The sequence below is a fragment of the Triturus cristatus genome, chromosome 7 (assembly GCF_964204655.1).
Source record: "Triturus cristatus chromosome 7, aTriCri1.1, whole genome shotgun sequence".
Lineage (NCBI taxonomy): Eukaryota > Metazoa > Chordata > Amphibia > Caudata > Salamandridae > Triturus > Triturus cristatus.
Genome location: NC_140590.1, coordinates 1,660,147,618 through 1,660,170,537, shown reverse-complemented (window position 1 = coordinate 1,660,170,537; position 22,920 = coordinate 1,660,147,618). Strand labels below are relative to the sequence as shown.

General features: G+C 44.4%; 1 protein-coding gene across 1 annotated transcript in view; it reads left to right on the top strand.

The window, feature by feature from the left end:
- SLCO4A1 (solute carrier organic anion transporter family member 4A1) overlaps positions 1–22,920 on the top strand; it is a 641,539-nt gene that overhangs the window by 428,127 nt on the left and 190,492 nt on the right. Inside the window, exon 7 of the mRNA XM_085619749.1 lies at positions 12,320–12,515. Within this exon, the coding sequence (XP_085475875.1) occupies positions 12,320–12,515 (196 nt within the window). The remainder of the gene's footprint in view (positions 1–12,319; positions 12,516–22,920) is intronic.

Sequence of the window (22,920 nt, the reverse complement as noted above, 5' to 3'; positions counted from 1 at the left end):
GTATAGGTAAAAACTGGCACCGTGCCTTTAAGGCAGCCCTGGCTTCCATATCCCATCATGCCTCAGGGGTGACAGTTAGGTCAGTTGTTCTTTCCGGCTCCTTCAGTCAGGACCCTGGAATTCAGCTCTCTTCTTTTTGACTTTTTAGTCAAGAATTATTTGCATTATAGCAATTTTTTGGACTTCCTCTTATTAATATCTGGGAAGAAGTCAGTATCCTGTATTTTTCTGACTGATTTTCTGCTATTTTTGTCAGAAATATGCCTTCTTTATTTATTCCATGTCCATCTTGTGGAAAAAAGAAGGCCTCTTCAGACACACATGACGTGTGTATTGTCTGCCTGCCGGATTCTCACTCTCCAGCAACATGTCATCATTGTAAAGACCTTTCTAAAAGGACTTTAAAGGAGAGAGAGAGGATTAGACTCTACGGCTTATCAGAACGGTCGACATCGAGGCAGTTGGTCCCTGTTTGCTCCCCATCGGCGTCGGGCTCGGCGTCGAAGACTCCAGCGGCGGGATCGTCGCTGAGAGGTGAGGAGTCCAGGGGTAGTCATGCTGCAAAAAGAAAATCGTCGTCGACTTTAGATACAGCGACGAAGCGGATGCGTTCGTCGTCGACGACTTCGACGTCTAAGAGATCGGCGTCGAAGGATCGGCGTCACAGGTCGACGTCTAAAAGGCATCTTTCGACGTCAAGAGAAGATCGCTCGACGTCGAAACAGAGACATCATTCGACGTCGAAGGAAGGACATCATTCGACGCCGAGGACTGTGAGAGATCAGTCGACGTCACAAGAGGTTCGTAGGCATTTGACTCCGAAGTCTACGTCGACGTCGAGACCAAGATCGCCGTCAAGACCAAGTTCGCCGTCGAGGAAAGATCGATCGTCGGCAAAGAGAATGGCGACGTCGAGGCATTCGTCGTCGGAGCATTCGACGTCGAGGCAGGCGCCTCCGTCAAGACCGACGTCGAGGCAGGAGCCTTCGTCGGAGTCGACGTCGAGGCAGGTGCCTCCGTCGGAGTCGACGTCGAGGCAGGTGCCTCCGTCCTCGCAGGTCTCCAAGGCTTTGGAGAAGTCCATAACGTCGAGGCGAGATTCCCCGTCGGGGTCTAGACCTCCGTTCAGACCAAGTCCTCCGTCGACGACGAGGTTCTCGACGTCGAGGCAAGAAAAATCTCCATTAATCATCGAGGAGTCAAGTCCCAGGTCTCCGGTGATAGGCCTATCGCCGTCGAGGCGGCCCTCTGCAGAGGGTTCTCAGGAGGTGTCGCATGTTCGCCTTACGAACCGGCCAGTCTCAAGGCGCAAATCTCCTCATAGACTGGTATATGCAACTTCGGAACATGATTCACCACGTCTTATATCTATCTCGCCTTCAGGATCAGAGGGCTCGAGTTCAAGGTCCGAGTCACCGGAAATTGTGAATCAATCTCCAGTGCCTGCAAGAGAAAATAGTCCGCTGGAAGAGGGACATGCTGTACCTCAAAGTCCCGCAAGAGATACCTCAGGACTCGGCTATGTCTTACGCAGTTAAGGCCTCACTAACAAGGTTAAGAGACATGGACTTCCCAGCGAGACCGGTCAGATCACGTTCTCGGGGAAGAGAATCTCGACGTCGCTCTCGAACACCAAGGAGGCGATCCAGATCCTCCTCCCACAGGAGAGAGTCGACCAGATCGGAGAGAAGGCGCCGTAGGACCCCTTCCTCCTCCCCGTCATCTAGATCATCCAGAAGGGATTATTCGCCGACACTCTCGGAGACACCACCCTCCAGGGTATCTCCGGTGGATGATATCTCTACTTTTCAGGAAGTGTTGTGTAGAGGAGCTACAAAATTAAATATCCCTATGCCGGTTCAGGAGATCACCTCCTCCATAATCTTTGAAACTCTTCATGAACGAGCAGTGTCACGCCCACTGTTGCCGTTAGTCCCTGGTTTGCTACAACCAGTAATGGATATTTTTCTCACGCCAGCGACCACCAAATCTGCACCGGCGCGGATTCTAAAAAAGTACCGTCCGGCTCCGAAAGATCCTCTGTTCCTAAGATCAGATCCTCCACCGGATTCTGTCATCACCGCTGCTGCCAGAAAGACGCATGCAGTAGCGGGGTCTTCAACGGTGCCCCCAGATAAAGACAGTAAGACGCAAGACTCTTGAGGGAGGAGAGTTTGCGGTTCGGCATCTTCTAGCTTAAAGGTGGTCAGCGCCTCAGCGCTTCTGGGGCACTATGATAGATCATTGTGGGACTCTCTCCAGAGGTTCATTGAAAAAGTTCCATCAGAGGATAGACGGGACTTTGAAGAAATTTTGCACTAGGGAAGTCTGGTTTCTAACCAGGTCATAAGTGCAGCGGCAGATGGGGCAACACTAGCAGCGCATTCTTATGCCCATGGAATCACAGCCAGAAGATCATCTTGGCTCAGATTGACGGCCTTGAAGCCGGAAGCGCAGGCGAGAATACTAAATCTGCCTTTCTCGAGCAGTTCACTTTTTGGGTCTCATGCGGACGAAGAAATGGCCCGTTTGAAAGCAGAACTGGAGACCATGAAAGCCGTCGGGCTTGAAAAGAGGAAAGAGTTTCGACGCCGCAGGGGAAATGACAGGCGTAACTACCAGCAGACGGTTCAAACCCCTCAGTGGCAGAAGAACCAGGACCAGCAAGGTCAAAAGAAACAGCAGTACCAGTCCCGCAGACCATCCACGGGACGTGGTAACAACAGGCAGTCAAACGCTGGAAACAAGGCTCCAGGGAAGCAATGAGGAACCGCTTCCTCCGATGCTGTCCACCGCTCCGGTGAGGGGAAGTGTTGCGCATCATCTTCCAGAGTGGCAATCCATCACAAAGGACATGGGTACTCGCTTCGTTTCCGAAGCCACCCTCCATCGATTCCTCCTGTTCATTCGGCCCAGCATCTAACGCAGCTCAGAGAAGAGGTGGCGACTCTTCTGCTCAAATCTGCAATAGAAAAAGTACCCAAAAACCAAAGAGGAAAGGGAGTTTACTCCAGATACTTTCTGATTCAAAAAAGGAGTGCGAAGGTAGAGTTCAGACCCATTTTGGACCTACGGATACTGAACAAACACATAAGAAAGGAAAAATTTCGCATGCTGGCGCTCCACCAAATATATCCTCTTCTCCGGTTGGGCGATTGGATGTGTTCGCTGGACCTTCAGGACGCATATTTCCATATTCCCATCCAACGGAATCATTGAAAATTTCTCAGGTTTGCGGTGGGGAACTCTCACTATCAGTTCAAGGTTCTTCCATTTGGCCTGAAGTTAGCTCCTCGAGTATTCACAAAATGCGTGGCAGTAGTAGCGGCTGCTCTGAGGCGGGCAGGAGTCTTCGTCTATCCCTACCTAGACGACTGGCTAATTAAGGGTCCATCGCCTCAGAGTGTTCGATCGCAGCTGTCGCTTTGCCTGAGCTTATGTCGCAAGTTGGGTCTCAGAGTGAATGCCAAAAAGTCAAATTTTTTACCAACACAGAGGATCCACTACCTGGGTGCAACTATAGACTCCGTAGTAGGAAAAGTGTTTCCTTCGGAGGAAAGACAGTCATCCATTATCCTCAAAGGCAGGCAGATTCTATCCAACAATCTGTCGTCGGCAAGACAAATCTCATCTCTGCTAGGGGCCATGGCATCCTGCATTTTCCTAGTGCCCAATGCCAGGCTAAGGATGCGTCCTCTCCAGCAAGATCTCGAGGACAAATGGGATCAAAGGAACTCCCTGTGGGAAGAAAAAGTTTGCCTTTCCTCAGCGGCCAGGCAGTCAGTCAAGTGGTGGCTGAAGCCACTGAATCTACAAGTGGGGATCCCCTTCCATCAAGAACCCCCAACTCAGACCTTAATCACCGACGCATCCCTTCAAGGCTGGGGTGTGCATTTCGGGTCTCTGCAAACTCAGGGACGGTGGTCCAGCAGCGAGCAGTTGTACCACATCAACATGCTGGAGCTCAGGGCAGTCCACCTAGCCCTCAAAGCGTTCCTGCCTGCGATCACGACGAGTACCATTCTAGTACAGACGGACAATACCACCACAATGTACTACCTGAACAAGCAGGGGGGTACTCGATCCAGGACGCTCTCGCTGGAAGCTCAGTCCCTGTGGCACTGGATCCTAGCAAGGAACATCTCATTGAAAGCGGTGCACCTACCTGGAGAACTCAATGTGCAAGCGGACTTACTCAGTCGTCATTTTCAAGAACCAGAGGACTGGGTACTAAACGACGAGGTGTTAGAAGACATCTTCGGGGAATGGGGGCGTCCGCAAGTGGACCTCTTCGCGGACGAGCACAACACAAAATGCCGAGGCTTCGCCTCAAGATACCATCGACCAGGATCCCTAGGGAATGCCCTTTTGATCAATTGGTCAATGACATTTGTGTACGCTTTTCCGTCTCTCCCACTAATCCCCAAGGTGGTGACCAAGCTGCAGAATTCATCTGCCAAGATGATCCTCATAGCACCGGACTGGCCGAGGCAGTGGTGGTACATGGATCTCCTGCACATGTCGATCCGCCCCCACAAACGGCTGCCGTACAGGCCGGACTTGTTATCCAAGATGCAGGGGAAGATTTACCATCCCAGCCTTCCCTCGCTGAGCTTAACAGCATGGCTCCTGAAGTCCTCCAGTATGGACATCTGAACCTCCCTCAAGAGTGTATGTCCATACTTACGGAAGCCAGGAGGCCTTCGACAAGACATTCCTACTTCTGTAAGTGGAAAAGTTTTTACATATGGTGTGCTCAGCATCATTATGATCCAACAAAATGCCAGGAGGATGTAATTTTGCCCTATCTTCTTCATTTAGCGAGGGCAGGGTTGAAATTTTCATCCATAAAGGTTCAACTAGCAGCCATAACAGCATACAGGCGTTCGCCTTCGCAGCAGTCATTTTTTAAGTTGCAGGTGGTGAAGGATTTCTTGCAAGGTCTCAAGAAAGTCTATCCCCCTGTTAGACCTCCCTCTCCTTCCTGGGAGCTAAACTTGGTTCTGTCAAGGCTCATGGGTTCTCCTTTTGAGCCTATTCATAAGGCTACCCTACAGCACCTCACATGGAAGACAGCCTTTTTAATAGCCATCACTTCAGCACGGAGGGTCAGTGAGATACAGGCCCTCTGTTCTAAAGAACCCTACACTACGTTTCATCTCAATAGGGTAGTGATGAGGACTCATCCTTCATTCCTGCCTAAGGTGGCATCGGACTTTCATGTAAACCAAGCCATCTCCTTACCAACCTTTTTTCCCAATCCCTCCTCTCCGGCAGAGAGGGCGTTGCATTCTTTAGATGTCAAAAGGGTCCTAAAATTCTATCTAGATAGGACTAAGAATGTCAGGAAATCTGATCAACTGTTTGTGAACTACGGGGTTGTCCGAATGGGCTTTGCTGCATCCAAACGTTCCATTGCTAGGTGGATTGTTTCAAGTATTACATTAGCCTACCAACTGGCTCAGAAACCATTGGGGGGGGCGCCCTAAAGCGCATTCTACGAGAGGAAAAGCGGCTACCGCTGCTTTTCTCAATAATGTCCCACTCTCCGAGATCTGCAAGGCAGCCACTTGGAGATCTGTCCACACCTTTACCAGACACTATTGTCTGGATTCGGACACCAGAGCAGACACTCAAGTAGGACAAGCCTCCTTGAGGAATCTGTTCCATACATAATCATTTTCATGATTTTCTTACTCCATGTGTGGTACAATCTTTTTCATTTGCCTGCAGGTGGAAGGTGAGCTTGCTACTCTATTCAGTGCTTATGACTATTGATGAGGATCCCCTGGAAGAGAAGGGTAAGTTACTTACCTGTAATCCTAGTTCTCTTCCAGGGGTATCCTCATCAAAGTCATAAGCAACCCACCCACCTCCCCAGGCAAATGAGAAGAAGTGTATTATTCATTATGGAAAGGATATATCTTTGTGTTTAGGACTACGGTCCCGCAAAGAACAACTGACCTAACTGTCACCCCTGAGGCATGATGGGATATGGAAGCCAGGGCTGCCTTAAAGGCACGGTGCCAGTTTTTACCTATACAGGGCTTTTCAGTCTCTATGGTATTGTATTGCAATGCAGCCTGCAGGCTAGCAATGTGTTGTAGATCTGTGTTTCCCACAGTTTTCTCTTTTTTGCTTTCTCATGAGTGTTTACCTCATTAAAAAAAAAAAAAAAGAGATTTAGGTGTTTTATTATACCTATATGTATTATTGGATGTGTATTTATACATTGCCTAGCCTTTCTTTTTTAGGGGCTGCATTTGCTTGGGAAAAAATAATATATGTTTATACATATACAGAGCTGTATATATGTATGTTTTTTACATATATGATTTTATTATTTCCGGGGTACCCGCACATGGGCGGGAATATTCAGTGCTTATGAGTTTGATGAAGATACCCCTGGAAGAGAACTAGGATTACAGGTAAGTAACTTACCCATCTTGGCTCTTACTTGTATGCCCAAATATACAGCCTCTTCCACAATCCTGCTATCAACAAAAGACACATGCTTATTGACCAGAATCGGAGTCTTTTCCGTATTGAGGCGATAACCAGAAGACAACCCAAATTGCTCGCCCATTGTTTCAACCTCAATCAAAGTGTTCTCCAGATCGGAAGTAATGACAGCCACATCATCGGCTTATGCCAATAGTTTTGTGTCTCTACCATGTAAGCTAAAAGGGGAGAGGTTAGCTGAGGCTTCGAGGCGCCTGAGGAATGGGTCCATATATAGCGCATACAGCAGTGGCTTGTGCCTCTTGTAATCGCGAAAAGCTCCGATACACCACCCATGATCTGAACCTGTGCTGTAGGTTTATAGTATAGAGCCTGTATCGCCTTAATGAACCCCGCGCCTAGATTGTTAGCTTCCATACATCTCCATAAATAACTCCAAGACACGCGGTCAAACGCCTTTTCGGCATCTAAAAAGGCTACTGCCATGGGTAATCTTAATACATCTGCCGCATCAAATAAAGATATGAGCCTCCTAATATGATCTTCAGTCCCCCTGCCCTGAATAAATCCATGCTACCAATCTGAAACTAAATACTGCATAACCTTATTCAGACGTGAAGCGAGGATCTTTGAGTATAGTTTAGCATCACTATTTAATAATGTAATTGGTCTATAGGACCCCATGTTCAGGGCATCCTTCCCTTTCTTTAAAAAAATAATGATGTTTGCTGTCCCCCATGATGCCGGAGGAATAGCCCCACTTTAATTACTTTGAACAAAGCCAGAATCTCTTGAGCAATCTCGTTAAAGAAGGTTTTATAAAACTCCAGTGGTATGGCATCCGTGCTGGTGGCTTTGGTCTGTGTTTCCCACAGTTTTCTCTTTTTTGCTTTCTCATGAGTGTTTACCTCATTAAAAAAAAAAAAAAAAGAGATTTAGGTGTTTTATTATACCTATATGTATTATTGGATGTGTATTTATACATTGCCTAGCCTTTCTTTTTTAGGGGCTGCATTTGCTTGGGAAAAAATAATATATGTTTATACATATACAGAGCTGTATATATGTATGTTTTTTACATATATGATTTTATTATTTCCGGGGTACCCGCACATGGGCGGGAATATTCAGTGCTTATGAGTTTGATGAAGATACCCCTGGAAGAGAACTAGGATTACAGGTAAGTAACTTACCCATCTTGGCTCTTACTTGTATGCCCAAATATACAGCCTCTTCCACAATCCTGCTATCAACAAAAGACACATGCTTATTGACCAGAATCGGAGTCTTTTCCGTATTGAGGCGATAACCAGAAGACAACCCAAATTGCTCGCCCATTGTTTCAACCTCAATCAAAGTGTTCTCCAGATCGGAAGTAATGACAGCCACATCATCGGCTTATGCCAATAGTTTTGTGTCTCTACCATGTAAGCTAAAAGGGGAGATGTTAGCTGAGGCTTCGAGGCGCCTGAGGAATGGGTCCATATATAGCGCATACAGCAGTGGCTTGTGCCTCTTGTAATCGCGAAAAGCTCCGATACACCACCCATGATCTGAACCTGTGCTGTAGGTTTATAGTATAGAGCCTGTATCGCCTTAATGAACCCCGCGCCTAGATTGTTAGCTTCCATACATCTCCATAAATAACTCCAAGACACGCGGTCAAACGCCTTTTCGGCATCTAAAAAGGCTACTGCCATGGGTAATCTTAATACATCTGCCGCATCAAATAAAGATATGAGCCTCCTAATATGATCTTCAGTCCCCCTGCCCTGAATAAATCCATGCTACCAATCTGAAACTAAATACTGCATAACCTTATTCAGACGTGAAGCGAGGATCTTTGAGTATAGTTTAGCATCACTATTTAATAATGTAATTGGTCTATAGGACCCCATGTTCAGGGCATCCTTCCCTTTCTTTAAAAAAATAATGATGTTTGCTGTCCCCCATGATGCCGGAGGAATAGCCCCACTTTAATTACTTTGAACAAAGCCAGAATCTCTTGAGCAATCTCGTTAAAGAAGGTTTTATAAAACTCCAGTGGTATGGCATCCGTGCTGGTGGCTTTGGTCGACGGGAGATCATACAGTGCCTTCTGGAGTTCTTCATAAGATATTTCATTGCCCAAAAAGAGGGCCTCCTCTTGTGATAGCTTCACCTTGGGTAAAAATTCTAGATCATACATAATCTCATTTTCGACTGGTGGGGCTGCTGCAGTGTATAGTACCCCATAAAATTCTTTAGAGGCTTCCCTAATCCCACCGACATCCGACAATATGTCGCCTTGCATATTCTTAATTTGTTTAATATAGCCAGCCGAAATCTGTTGTCTAGACCTAACTGCCAACAGTCGACCTACTGCCTCGCTATATTCATAGCACTGCTGCTTTTTAACGAGATACTTGCCGGCCAGTTTTCCTATATAAAAATCATTTAGGGCAGCTTTAGTTACCATAATTGAATCTGAAATTGTAGATAGATCGCTGCCATTATTCACCCCAGAGATTAATTCCGTCTCTAAACCAGCTAATTTCTGATAGTAGCATTTAATTTGATTAGAGCTTTTCTTTTGTTTATTAATGCTAAACCTCAGGGTCTCTTCTCTCACTGAAGCTTTAAACGCATCCCATACCATTCCTCGGGTTGCACTATCTTTATTGAATCTAAAAAATTTGCATATCCACCCTCTCATCTGGTTTGTATACTCTTGGTCAAGCAGAAGCGCCCTTTCAAACGTCCATTTTTTCTGTGGCCTTACTACGCCACCTGAAGAAAATTTAAATACTACAGGGTTATGGTCAGACATTACCCTGGGAAATATTTCTATTCTAGCTTCATCTAGAAGGGATGGTGACACCAAAAAATAATCCAGTCTGGCCAGTTTTTGATGGGGAGCTGAGTAGTAGGTAAACCCTGGATCAGTGCACCTCAGATTAGGCCATGAAATGTAAGGTCTTCTTGTACCCTCCTTCTTTTGTTCCCGCCAGTGAGGCCACACATATTTATAGTAGCTATGCGAATGCTAGCCATTATTCTTTACAAACATCCCTTCGAGAAGGCCCAATAACTTTATGAAGGCTTTTCGGACACCACAGCATATATTACTTATCAGTTCTCCAAAAGAGCCCTGGATACAGATTCTGACAATTTCAACATTCTTATAGATCAGATAGGATAAAAGAAAAAAAGCATTACATAATAAAGCATAACTTCCTTCAACTGTAGTTTGTTCACATCTCTGACATCAAAAAAATCATCACTCACCCCCTGGCCCCCCACCTCTCCAATCTACTCCCTCCCCGAACCCCTTCCCCTCCTCTCCCTCCCTCCTCCCTTTCAGCTTGGTATGCCCCTTGTAGGTTATCTCTATTAGCACCAGTATTGCTACAAAGATTAGAGTTGCCATTAATTTTCCCATCCCCCTGTCTGGCCATCGAGGGGACTGCAGTTCCCATAATGCACCTGCCAGGTGCTGTGGCTCCCTCGTTGGACTTGCTGGCTTCACTTTCCTCTCCTGGGGTTGCTGGCACACTAATAGTACCAAGATTTTTACTCATACACCCAGAGGCAGTCAATCGCTCTGTTCCATCATTCAAAAGAGTGCTCTTTAAGGGGCTCCTACCTGAGTTAGGATCAGCCATTGCAGTATCCGGACCCCCGGTAAAAGAGACAGAGACACACTCCTTTTTATCAGGCTCAATCTCTCCAGGCTGCGGATCCCCCGTTTTTCTGCTTTTCAGTATCTGTGCTTTAAGAAGGGACTGAACCGTCTGCTTCCCTCTGTTCGGCGCTAGTTCAGGCATCAAGCCGCTCCGCCGCCGACCGCAGATAGCACATCTTTGCCTACCCTTACCGGACCGCTGATGCTCCCCGGAGGCCCGCGAGTCCTGGCATTCCTTGGCGCCATTTCAAAGCCAGTGCGTGGAGGATACCCGAAAAGCACCGCAGCGCCGAGAAGACCAGCCCGGGTCACACCGCGGAACCACTGAGGATCCTTCAGTAACAGCAGCACCCAGCGCCAAACCATTCCTCATAGGAAACCGGCTGGCCTCAGCAAAACATCGGAGACGGGAGGGGTCGCCCAGGAGAGCACTCCGGACCCAACTCACTCGGCCGGCTGACTGGCCGCCATCTTGCCGTCCACAATGGGTGGAGTTTCACTAGTAATACTGATTACTTGATGCCTCGGAGAGGCAACGCATGCACTGCCTATGCGAGACCTAAAAAATGAAATTGTCCATCTGTAACGCAACTGGTGCTCATGTAAAGCCCTCTGATACTTTTGGGTCTAGTTTGCATTGTATATTAAAAAAAAACTCCACATGTTGGAACGTCCACTCATGAGGCTGCCGTGCAGACCAGATCTCATGAAGTTTAGAGGCTAGATGATCCATCCCAATTTCTCTGAGTTTATCAGCATGGCTCCTTAAGGCGTGCAGTATGGACATTTGAATTTACCTCAAGATTGCATGAACATTCTAAAAGAAGTTATATGTATATCAAGGCATACATTTTACTCTTTTAAATGGAAGAGATTCTGGTGTTCTGATAAGAACATTAATCCAACTACATGCCAAGAAGAATTCCTACTCCCAGACTTACTTCATTTGGCCAAATCTGGGTTACAGTTCTCGTCTGATAAGGCCCGCTTGGCAGCTATTACTGCCTCCAGATAATGTCCTTTACAAACCTCTTTTTTTTTCTCAGTTACTAAAATCTTCTCAGAGGGTATCAAAAAGGTTTTTCCTCCACTAAGCCATCCTTCTCCTTCTTCACCCCCTTTCAAACCTATTCAGAAGGAGGGCGCTCCTTCTCCTTCCTCGTGGGTAGAGCCTGGAATGCCCTACCTCTCCACCTCAGACAGACAAGATCACTCCCCAACTTCACGGGAAGTTTCAAGACCTGCCTCTTCGACAGACCCCCTCCTTGATGGACAGGAACCTGCACAACCCACCCGCCAGCGCCTTGAGACACTTATGGGTGAGTAGTCTCGCTCAACAAACTCCTGATTGATTGATTGATTGATTGATTGATATTCATAAAGCCTCATTACATCACGTAGAGTTAGTGACATTCAAGCTTTATGTTATCATATACCATATACAATATTTCATAGCAATAAGATGGTTATTAGAACTCATCTAAAATTCTTGCCCAAAGTTGTTTTGGATTTTCACATTAATCAAACCATTGTGAGAAGGGTCCTAAAATGTTATCTAGATAAAACAAAAGATATACGTAAGACAGATCAATTGTTTATAAATTATGGTCCTGTACGTAAAGGTCAGTGTCACTTTTTATGACTACAGTACTGCAGCCTATAGGTCTACATTGCCCATTTCCTTCTTCTCCATCTCCTCTTAAAAAGGTTTATGAATTATATTGATTAGAAAAATATTACTCAACTCTTGGATGTTTTTCTTATTTTAAAAATGATATTTGGACCCTTTTTAAATAAAAATTAAAGTAATTGGCCAATATAGCCTTCTTTATAGGCTGGTTTTTGTTTTTTTTCAAACAAAATTATGACATAGTCTTGGTATCCTGCAGTAAGGCGAACGTCTATACTTAAGAAGATGTATTTTAAAGTAATTGGCCAATATAGCCTTCTTTATAGGCTGATTTTTGGGGGTTTTCAAACAAATTTATGACATAGTTTTGGTATCCTGAAGTAAGGCGAACGTCTATACTTAAGAAGATGTATTTTAAAGGAAGTGCTCCGACATGTTCGGGACTACTCAGTGCTTATGAGTTCAATAGAGGTTCCCCTGAGGGAGAACTAGGATTACAGTTAATAAGAAACCATTCCTTCTTATACATCCTTGTAATACTGCTGTCCTTTATTTTCACACAGGTTATCTTGTGGTCCCGGCTGGAGGAGGGGGCACATTCCTTGGAGGATTCATTGTAAATAAGATGAAACTTCGTTGTTCTGGAATCATCAAATTCAGTTTATTGTGTGCACTGATCAGTCTAATGGCTATGCTTGTGTTCCTCATTCACTGCCCAAACATGCCTGTGGCTGGCATTACAGCTTCGTACGACAGAAGGTAAGCATTATTGTATTGCTCAAAGGTAGTTCTCGATGTTAGATTGCCCTGATGGGATCCATTACATAATAAAAGTAGCCCTATATAATTCTACATTCGCTTCTGCCAGTAGCATTGGAAATGTAATCAAGCCTTCATACTACTTCTTTAGCTGTCCACCGTAAACATAGCTTGTACCTTGTTAGCAGTCTAAGTCCACAAGGTCTCTTCAAAATTGTCTCTCTGAACACAAATTCACCTCTCTCCCTCACTAATCAAAAAGGCCTTTGTACACTGTTAAATTGAATTACAATATATATATATATATATATATATATATATATATATATATATATATATATATATATATATATATATATATATATATATATATATATATATATATATATATATATATATATATATATATATATATATATATATATTCCTCCTTTGTCCCCACAGGGCTTCCTCGCGCACACACGAGACCAGAGGCAGTTGTGCAGTGATTCAATATGCTTTTTATTTCATTTTCAGCAAGCCAGTTCACAAACTCTACGCGTTTCGGTTTCCCCTGAAACCTTGCTCACGAGACTGACAATGTTCACTTGACATTTTTTTCTTATAAAAACCACCCATGTGATTAATTGCGTCACTTCCTGTATTCTACCACTAAGCATTCTGGTAAGTGTAGTTTATTTGTTAAGATCTCCTAGATGGTGTAAAACTTCGACCATGTTCTTTTAAAAGTATCACAAATCATCCAACTTATTTTACTAATGTCCCTCCTGAGACTTATAATACACTCGTTGTTAATAACGACATTGTCCTTCCCTTTATACAAATTTAGCTTGATTGTTGTGCGTAATAAAGCCCTCCAGTGGGCCCATACTTCTATCTATTAACCATCAATATTTACTGTGTCTATTGTTACGCTAAAGCCCTCTGGTGGGCCTGCTATTCATTAAGGGAGGTTTTGTCAAATATGTTGTTTCATCATCATTCTCGTTGTCACCTCTTATCAATCATCTTACCATAATATACTTACAGGAATGTTTCTACAGAAAATAATTTTTCTAAAAAAAAGGATATAATGTCTATACATAAAGGAGACAAGATTTTTCAGCTCTGCTAAACAATTAACATTAGTTTCATCATGGAACATGTCTTCCACACAGTTCATAAATGATAATGAAGTTCCTCATCCTGGTTCAAACCATCAGGCATGAGTGTTCGAAAATTCAGAATGTGCCGTGATTCCTTCTGTCTTAAGATTTTTTCACGATCCCCACCTCTTGGGTGCATTCCCACTGTTTCCAACGCATCAAATTTTAACTTTTTCCAGTCCCCACCATGTGCCTTCTCCATATGCTTGGCTACAGCGTTGCTTCTGTCTGAATTGATAGTGGCTCGCACATGTTCCAGAATGCGTTTTTTCAATTTGCATTTCGTGCTGCCTATGCATTTCATTGCGCAAGGACATTCCATTACATATATTGCAAATTGGCTTTTGCAATTAATTAATTGTTGAATTTTCCACATCCGTTTGTTTGTCATCATCACCTCTTTTTTGTTTTGTGCAATTAAACAGACCTTACAGCTGGTACATTTAAAAAACCCTTTTGGTTTGAGCCATGTGTCTGATTTCTTTTGGTCCTGAAAGTGGCTGTGCACTAATTGATCCCGCAAATTTTTTGCTCTTCTGTAAGTGATGTTCGGGTGATCTCCCACTATTTCTGATACGGTGGGATCCATATGTAATACGTGCCAGTTCTTGCGCAAAATTCTCATTAGTTGTTGGTTTTCAGTGCTGTATGTTGTTATAAGCCTTATTTTGTTGTCTTTCTCGTCTGGATTTAGTTTTTCTTTTATCAGATCAGTTCTTCTCACCATGCTTGTGCGTTGCAGTGCCTCTTGGATAGTTTTCGAGCTATATTTCCTTTTCTTGAATCTTTGTATTGCTTTACCACGGTGTTGTATCCATTCTTCTTCTTGAGAGCATATCCTTTTAATTCTGAGAAATTCTCCATACGGAATGTTTTTAATTAAACTGGCTTGGTGAAAGCTTTCTGTGTGTATCACGGCATTTGTCGCCGTATCCTTACGATGCAGGGTTGTATGAACGCCTCATTTGCAATATAGATCTCAGTGTCAAGGAAAACCACACGTTCACTGCTGATGTTATATGTAAACTTGAGGTTGAAGTCAGAATTGTTCAAGATTTCAAAGTATTCGGCGAATTCATTCTTGGTCCCACCATCCCATGGTTAGGCAGGAATAGCTAGGACTAAATGAAAAACCCATTGCCGTACCTTTCACTTGGCGATCTCTTCCCCGAACATGAATGTATTTTGTTCCAAGCATGTATTGATCATTTGCAATAATATACTTCTTACCTAAGATCCACAAAAATCCCACGAAGCCACCAGGGAGACCCATAATATCTGCAAAAGGAGCACTATTAGAACCCATGGCTAATTTCTTAGATGTATTCTTATTACCTTACGTCAAAAACCTAGCGTCGTACCTTCAAGACACGGGTGATCTTCTGAGACACTTGCAGGAAACCCCATGGCAAAAAACATACAAATTGATCACAATGGATGTTTTATCGCTATACTCAAACATTCGCAACGACATGGGTATGAAAGCATGCGAACATTTTCTGCAAGAAAGAAACATACAGTACGCAGACCACAACAAAATGTTATTGCAAATGATCAATTTAGTCCTAGCTATGCCTGCCTAACCATGGGATGGTGGGAAAAGTCCTGGGCTTGGAAAAGCGAAAATGACCATTATGTCAACAAGACCATCACATGGCTAAGATATATCGACGACTTGCTGTTAATATGGGATGGGACCAAGAATGAATTCGCCGAATACTTTGAAATCTTGAACAATTCTGACTTCAACCTCAAGTTTACATATAACATCAGCAGTGAACGTGTGGTTTTCCTTGACACTGAGATCTATATTGCAAATGAGGCGTTCATACAACCCTGCATCGTAAGGATACGGCGACAAATGCCATGCTACACGCAGAAAGCTTTCAGCAAGCCAGTTTAATTAAAAACATTCCATATGGAGAATTTCTCAGAATTAAAAGGATATGCTCTCAAGAAGAAGAATGGATACAACACCGTGGTAAAGCAATACAAAGATTCAAGAAAAGGAAATATAGCTCGAAAACTATCCAAGAGGCACTGCAACGCACAAGCATGGTGAGAAGAACTGATCTGATAAAAGAAAAACTAAATCCAGACGAGAAAGACAACAAAATAAGGCTTATAACAACATACAGCACTGAAAACCAACAACTAATGAGAATTTTGCGCAAGAACTGGCACGTATTACATATGGATCCCACCGTATCAGAAATAGTGGGAGATCACCCGAACATCACTTACAGAAGAGCAAAAAATGTGCGGGATCAATTAGTGCACAGCCACTTTCAGGACCAAAAGAAATCAGACACATGGCTCAAACCAAAAGGGTTTTTTAAATGTACCAGCTGTAAGGTCTGCTTAATTGCGCAAAACAAAAAAGAGGTGATGATGACAAACAAACGGATGTGGAAAATTCAACAATTAATTAATTGCAAAAGCCAATTTGCAATATATGTAATGGAATGTCCTTGCGCAATGAAATACATAGGCAGCACGAAATGCGAATTGAAAAAACGCATTCTGGAACATGTGCGAGCCACTATCAATTCAGACAGAAGCAACGCTGTAGCCAAGCATATGGAGAAGGAACATGGTGGGGACTGGAAAAAGTTAAAATGTTATGCGTTGGAAACAGTGGGAATGCACCCAAGAGGTGGGGATCGTGAAAAAATCTTAAGACAGAACGAATCACGGCACATTCTGAATTTTCGAACACTCATGCCTGATGGTTTGAACTAGGATGAGGAACTTCATTATCATTTATGAACTGTGTGGAAGACATGTTCCATGATGAAACTAATGTTAATTGTTTAGCAGAGCTGTAAAATCTTGTCTCCTTTATGTATAGACATTATAACCTTTTTTTTAGAAAAATTCTTTTTTGTAGAAACATTCCTGTAAGTATATTATGGTGTATATTATGGTAAGATGATTGATAAGAGGTGGCAACGAGAATGATGAAGAAACAACATATTTGACAAAACATCCCTTAATGAATAGCAGGCCCACCAGAGGGCTTTAGCGTAACAATAGACACAGTAAATATTGATGGTTAATAGATGGAAGTATGGGCCCACTGGAGGGCTTTATTACGCACAACAATCATGCTAAATTTGTATAAAGGGAAGGACAATGTCGTTATTAACAACAAGTGTATTATAAGTCTCAGGAGGGACATTAGTAAGATAAGTTGGATGATTTGTGATACTTTTAAAAGAATATGGTCGAAGTTTTACACCATCTAGGAGATCTTAACAAATAAACTACACTTACCAGAATGCTTAGTGGTAGAATACAGGAGTGACGCAATTAATCACATGGGTGGTTTTTATAAGAAAAAAATGTCAAGTGAACATTGTCAGTCTCGTGAGCAAGGTTTCAGGGGAAACCGAAACGCGTAGAGTTTGTGAAGTGGCTTGCTGAAAATGAAATAAAAAGCATATTGAATCACTGCACAACTGCCTCTGGTCTCGTGTGTGCGCGAGGAAGCCCTGTGGGGACAAAGGAGGAATAGGTAACGACTTGGCTCTGTCGTACCTCGAACGCACCACCTAAGTGCACCCAGGAGCCGAAAAGTGGGCCGTTTTGGAAGTATATATATATATGTGTGTGTATATATATATATATATATATATATTTGTTACTTGCATTGTTGGCCTCAAAGAAGGGCTATGCTTGCTACTCTATTCTAGGTTCATAAATATCAGTGAGAATTATACGACGCAGAAGGAAATGTTCTCTTCCAGGGAATACTCATCAATAGTCATAAGCACTGAATAATCTACGCCCACGTGCGGGAACCCAGAGCATATACAAGAAATTACATATATATGTGTATGTTTTAGAAAAGGAGTACATAGTACTACATAAACACACACATATTCATGTATAACATAAAAATATACAGCCTCATACATATCCAATAGGCCATGAAGCCAAAGTTACATGAATTTCTCTAGTATGAAAATAACACATATACATATAATGCAAGAGACGGACATGCACAGTAATAGCATTCCGCAATAACCTTTTATTTTCATAAAGGAAAACAGGTAATAGCAGGCAATTAGCCTAAAAAAGGCTGCATAAATAAATAACATCCGTGTACAGAAAAGGAAACTGGCACCTCGCCTTTAAGGCCTCAGAGACCCTGAGCACCTTGCCTTTAAGGCCTCCAGGAGCCCTCTGCTCCCATCATGCATCACAGGTGACAGTTAGGTCAGTTCTTTTTTCCAGCTCCTTCTGTGAGGAACCTGGAGCTTGAGCTTAACTGATTTGGATCTTTTTCAGTCATAATTGATATTCTAATTTCTTTATTCGATATTTCTTGCTACTGGTGGTATTTACTAGTCTTTTTCTGACAAATTTGTAAAATTTTTTAGTCAGAAATGCCGCCTTTATTTTATAAATGTTCCTCCTGTGGGAAGAAGATGGACAAATCTGATCCTCATTCGGTCTGCATCGTGTGCCTACCTTTTTCTCACGACACAGAGACCTGCTACCATTGTCTTCAACTTTCAAGAAGAACATTGAAAGATAGAGAGAAGATCAGACTTCAAGGCTTGATGGAGAGAGGTAAACATCATAAAAGCGGCTCAGAGAGTCAGCATACTTCTAGAGGGCCCTCCTCGCCGAGAAAACGGCAAAGACCTACATCACCAGAAGCTAGAAGTAAGAAAAAACATCACAGCGCGTCGTCAACCTTGAAAGCAACTGCACAAGTGAGATCGACGTCAAAGACAAGATCGCCGTCGAGAAGTAAGTCGACGTCGAGGCCAACGACGCAAGGAACATCGACGTCAAAGACACGATCTCCGTCGAGAAGCAAGTCAACGTTGAGACCAATGACGCAAGTGAGATCAACGATGAAGACAAGATTACCGTCGACAGGTAAGTCGACTTCGAGACATGCTTAAGGCTCGAAGCATGATAGACCTCAGTCGACGTAGAAGCATCCATCGACATCAATTCAGAGGTCAACGTCGAGATCTCTGCCCCCTTCTCTAAGGTTGGCGTCCAGACACTCCAGATCACCCTCTCGGACCCGTCAGTGGTCTACGTCGAGGGCACGGTCGATGTCGAAGAAGCCGCATGAACACCAGCGGTCGACGCCGAAGAGACCGACGTCGAGGGCTTGTTCTCATAGATCTCCACCGCCAAGAGTGTCACCGCCACGGTCGTTGTCGATGGTAGCTCACTCCGGTTCGACGTCGACGTCGAGAGACAGGCAAGGTGTTCCTGCTGAAGACGTAGAAAGACCGACGTCGAGATCACGGCGCTCGACGTCGAGGGAATCTTCTTCCTCGCCTGGTATAACTATTATACAGGTTACACCGGAGGGCTTTCCGACTAGTGGGAACAAGTCTCCTCCTATAAACATGTTACCAAGATGGTTGGAGGACATCAGGCACTGGAAGATCCAACCCAGGCGTTCTGAGAGACCTCCTACCATGGAATGTGCACCGCCTCCCGCAGGTAGGTCCCCGAGGTGATCCAGATCTCCTTTAAGACGGCGATCACGCTCAACAGAGCGCGCAAGGTCCCGCCGATCGCATACACCAAGGAGAAGACGGAGGTCTCCTACAATGACCCTATCAACAAAGTCTTCGTATAGAGATTACTCACCGACTATCTCGTCAACGCCACCATCCAGGGTTTCCCCAGTTGATGATCTTGGAACATTCAACAAGGTGCTCTGTAGAGGTGCCAGCAAGTTGAATATAACCATGGCTGTTCCTCAGGTGAATACTTCCATCATATTTGAAACTCTGCACCATCATGCTTCGGCGAAGCCCCTTCTTCCTTTGGTGTCAGGATTGTTAGAACCTGCAATGAAAACTTTTTTGACACCTGCCACAGTGAGCTCGGGTCTTGCTCGAATTTCAAAAAAGTACAAGGCCCCAGACCAAGATCCTTTGTTTCTGCGGTCTGATCCGCCACCGGATTCCATTATAGTTGCTGCTGCCAGAAAAGCTCATTCCAATACTTCTATTTCGTCTGCTCCTCCAGAGAAGGACAGTAAAAACATGGATTCTTTGGGACGGAGAATGTGCAGTACTTCAGGATCTGTCATGAGAGTGGCTAGCGCAACCACTCTACTGGGACGATATGAACGGTCTTTATGGGACTCTTTAACAAGATTCACAGAGAAATTACCCAAAGACAAACAAAAGGACTTCCTAGAGATTGTACAGGAAGGTGGTCTGGTAGCAAACCAGTTCACTAGTACAGCGGCCGATTCTGCAGATTTGGCAGCCCATGGATACGCCCATGGTATTTGATCTCGAAGATCAGCATGGCTTCGACTCACGGGTCTCAAGCCCGATGCTCAAAGAAAGATAGTCAATCTGCCCTTTAATGGTTCGGACGACAAAATGGCAAAAATGAAAGCTGAGTTGGATACTCTCAAAGCTGTAGGCCTTGATAAGGCCTTGAAAAGAATGAGGAATTCCATCGTCGCTTTCGTTCCTATGACAAACGCTCTTTCCAGCAGCGTGGTCAATACTCTAACTGGTCATCGCAGACCCATAGTCAGACGCAACTAAGGTCCCAGTTCCGACAACGTAGACCGGGACGTGGCAGAGGTGACAAACAGCAGTCCACAGAAGCAATGAGGTGTGTCTTCCTCCAAAGCTGTTGTACACTCCGGTGGGAGGAAGTGTTTAGTTACATCTGGAGGACTGGAAACGTATAACAAAAGACAAATGGGTCATCACCATTGTTATCTTTTCAAGTTCACAACTCCTCCTCCAGCTACACCTCCGAGAGGCATTTCTCACCAAGCCCACCGATTGTTACAAACGGAGGTCAACACCTTATTGAAGAAAGGAGCTATAGGAAAAGTCCCCGCTCCTCAAAGAAATCAAGGAGTCTACACGCGTTACTTCCTTGTGCAAAAAAGAGGCCCCACCACAGAATACAGACCTATACTGGACTTGGGACTGTTGAACAAATACATCCGCAGAGAGAAATTTTGAATGTTAGCACTCCATCAAATTTTCCCACAGCTTCATCAAGGGGATTGGATGTGCTCCATTGACTTACAGGGCGCATACTTCCACGTACCAATATCAAAGAAACATCGCAAATTTCTACGATTTCGAGTGTCTTTTCAACATTACCAGTACTCAGTTCTCCCGTTCAGGCTCAAATCAGCCCCCCGAACATTCTCCAAATGTATGGCTGTGGTTGCCACTTTTCTCCGTAAGCAGAAAATATTCATATATCCTTACCTGGACGACTGGCTCCGGAAGAGCCCATCTCCTACTCTGCTGCAGGATCATCTCTCGTGCAGCCTTCAGCTTCTCAACAACTTGGGCCTTCATGTCAACTTCAAGAAGTCCATACTAAATCCAACGCAAAGGATCCATTACCTAGGCTCCTTCCTGGACACCGAAAAAGCAAGCGTGTGTCCTTCGGAGGAGAGGTTGTCATCAATCCGAGAGAAATGCCTGAACCTTCTTCACACGCATCTCCCGACAATTCGACAGGTGTCATCACTACTGGGCTCGTGGCATCATGCATCTTTGTAGTACCAAACGCACGATTGCACATGTCTCCATTACAACAATGCTTGGAAGACCAGTGGATACAAGTATCAGGGCGCTGGAAGGATCAGGTAATTCTCCACAAACAGCCAAAGACTCCATCCAGAGGTGGATGAAGCGATCGCACCTGATGAAGGGAGATCCTTTACACCAGGACCCTCCAACCCAGACTATAGTCACAGACGCATCTCTCCAGGGTTGGGGTGCTCATATGGGTCCTCTGCAATACAAGGTCTATGGTCCGACTCAGAAAAGAGTTACCACATCAACCTGCTAGAGCTGAGAGCCGTACATCTAGCTCTCAAGTCCCTGTTTCCGTCGTTCAAGTCTCGTTCCATTCTAATCCAAACGGACAAAACAACGATGATGTATTATTTGAACAAACAGGGTGGTACCCAATCAAGAACACTCTCCATAGTGTCTCAAACCATATGGAACTGGCTTCTAACGAGAGACCTGTCAAAAGTAGCCATTCATCTACCGGGCTCTCTCAACTCCCAGGCGGACTTCCTCAGCAGAAACTTTGTCGAAGCCCACGATTGGGTTCTCAACAACGAGGTCGCTCACAGCATCTTTCGAGAATGGGGAACGCCAGACATCGACCTGTTTGCACACGCGGTAAACGCAAAATGCCCCGTCTTCGCATCCAGGTTTCCCCAGCAAGGATCTCAAGGGAATTCCCTTTTGATTGAATGGTCTCAGAGCTTACTGTACACTTTTCCACCGATTCCATTGATCCCAGTTGTAATCAACAAATTATACAGGACCAACGCTAGGATGATACTAATAGCCCCGGAGTGGCCTTGCAGTGGTGGTTTCCGGACCTCCTTCAATTATCAGAAATGCCACACAGGAGGTTGCCATGCCGCCCGGATCTCCTATCCAACCAGGCAGGGAGAGTATTCCACCTCAACCTGTCCTCCCTCCGGTTGACAGCATGGCTCCTGAAGTCATTCAATAAGGACACCTCCAATTGAACCCAGACTATATGGCTATTCTTGAAGAAGCGAAAAGACTTTCCACGAGGAGATCGTATGCCTTCAAGTGGAAGCGTTTCTTCCTATTGTGTGTGGACAATGGACATGATCCCATCCGGGGTCAGGAACAGGTGATTTTACCCTACTTGCTGCATTTGGCTAGATCTGGTCTTTAGTTCCCTTCTATCAAAGTCCACCTTGCAGCTATCACAGCCATTAGGAAGTCCCCCAACCAGACTTCTTTGTTTAGAATTCCTGTGGTAAAGGATTTTCTTGAGGGATTGAGAAAGGTTTACCCACCAGTCAGGTCTCCCTCTCCTCCATGGGAACTTAACATTGTGTTAACAAAGTTGATGGGGGCCCCTTTCGAGCCTATTCATAAAGCTTCCTTACAGCATTTAACATGGAAAGCCGCGTTCCTGGTGGCCGTTACATCTGCTCGCAGGGTGAGTGAGATCCAGGCTCTTTGCTGTAAAGAACCTTACACTGTGTTTCACGCCAACAGAGTGGTTCTCGGAACACATCCTAGTTTTTTGCCTAAAGTAGTCTCGGACTATCATATTAACCAGACTATCACTTTACCTACTTTTTTTCCGAACCCTTCGAATCCTCCAGAAAGATCTCTCTACTTCCTAGATCTCAAGAGGGTTTTGAAGTTTTATTTGGACAGAACAAAGACACTGAGGAAATCAGAACGTTTGTTTATTAACTATGATCCTGTTAATACAGGTTC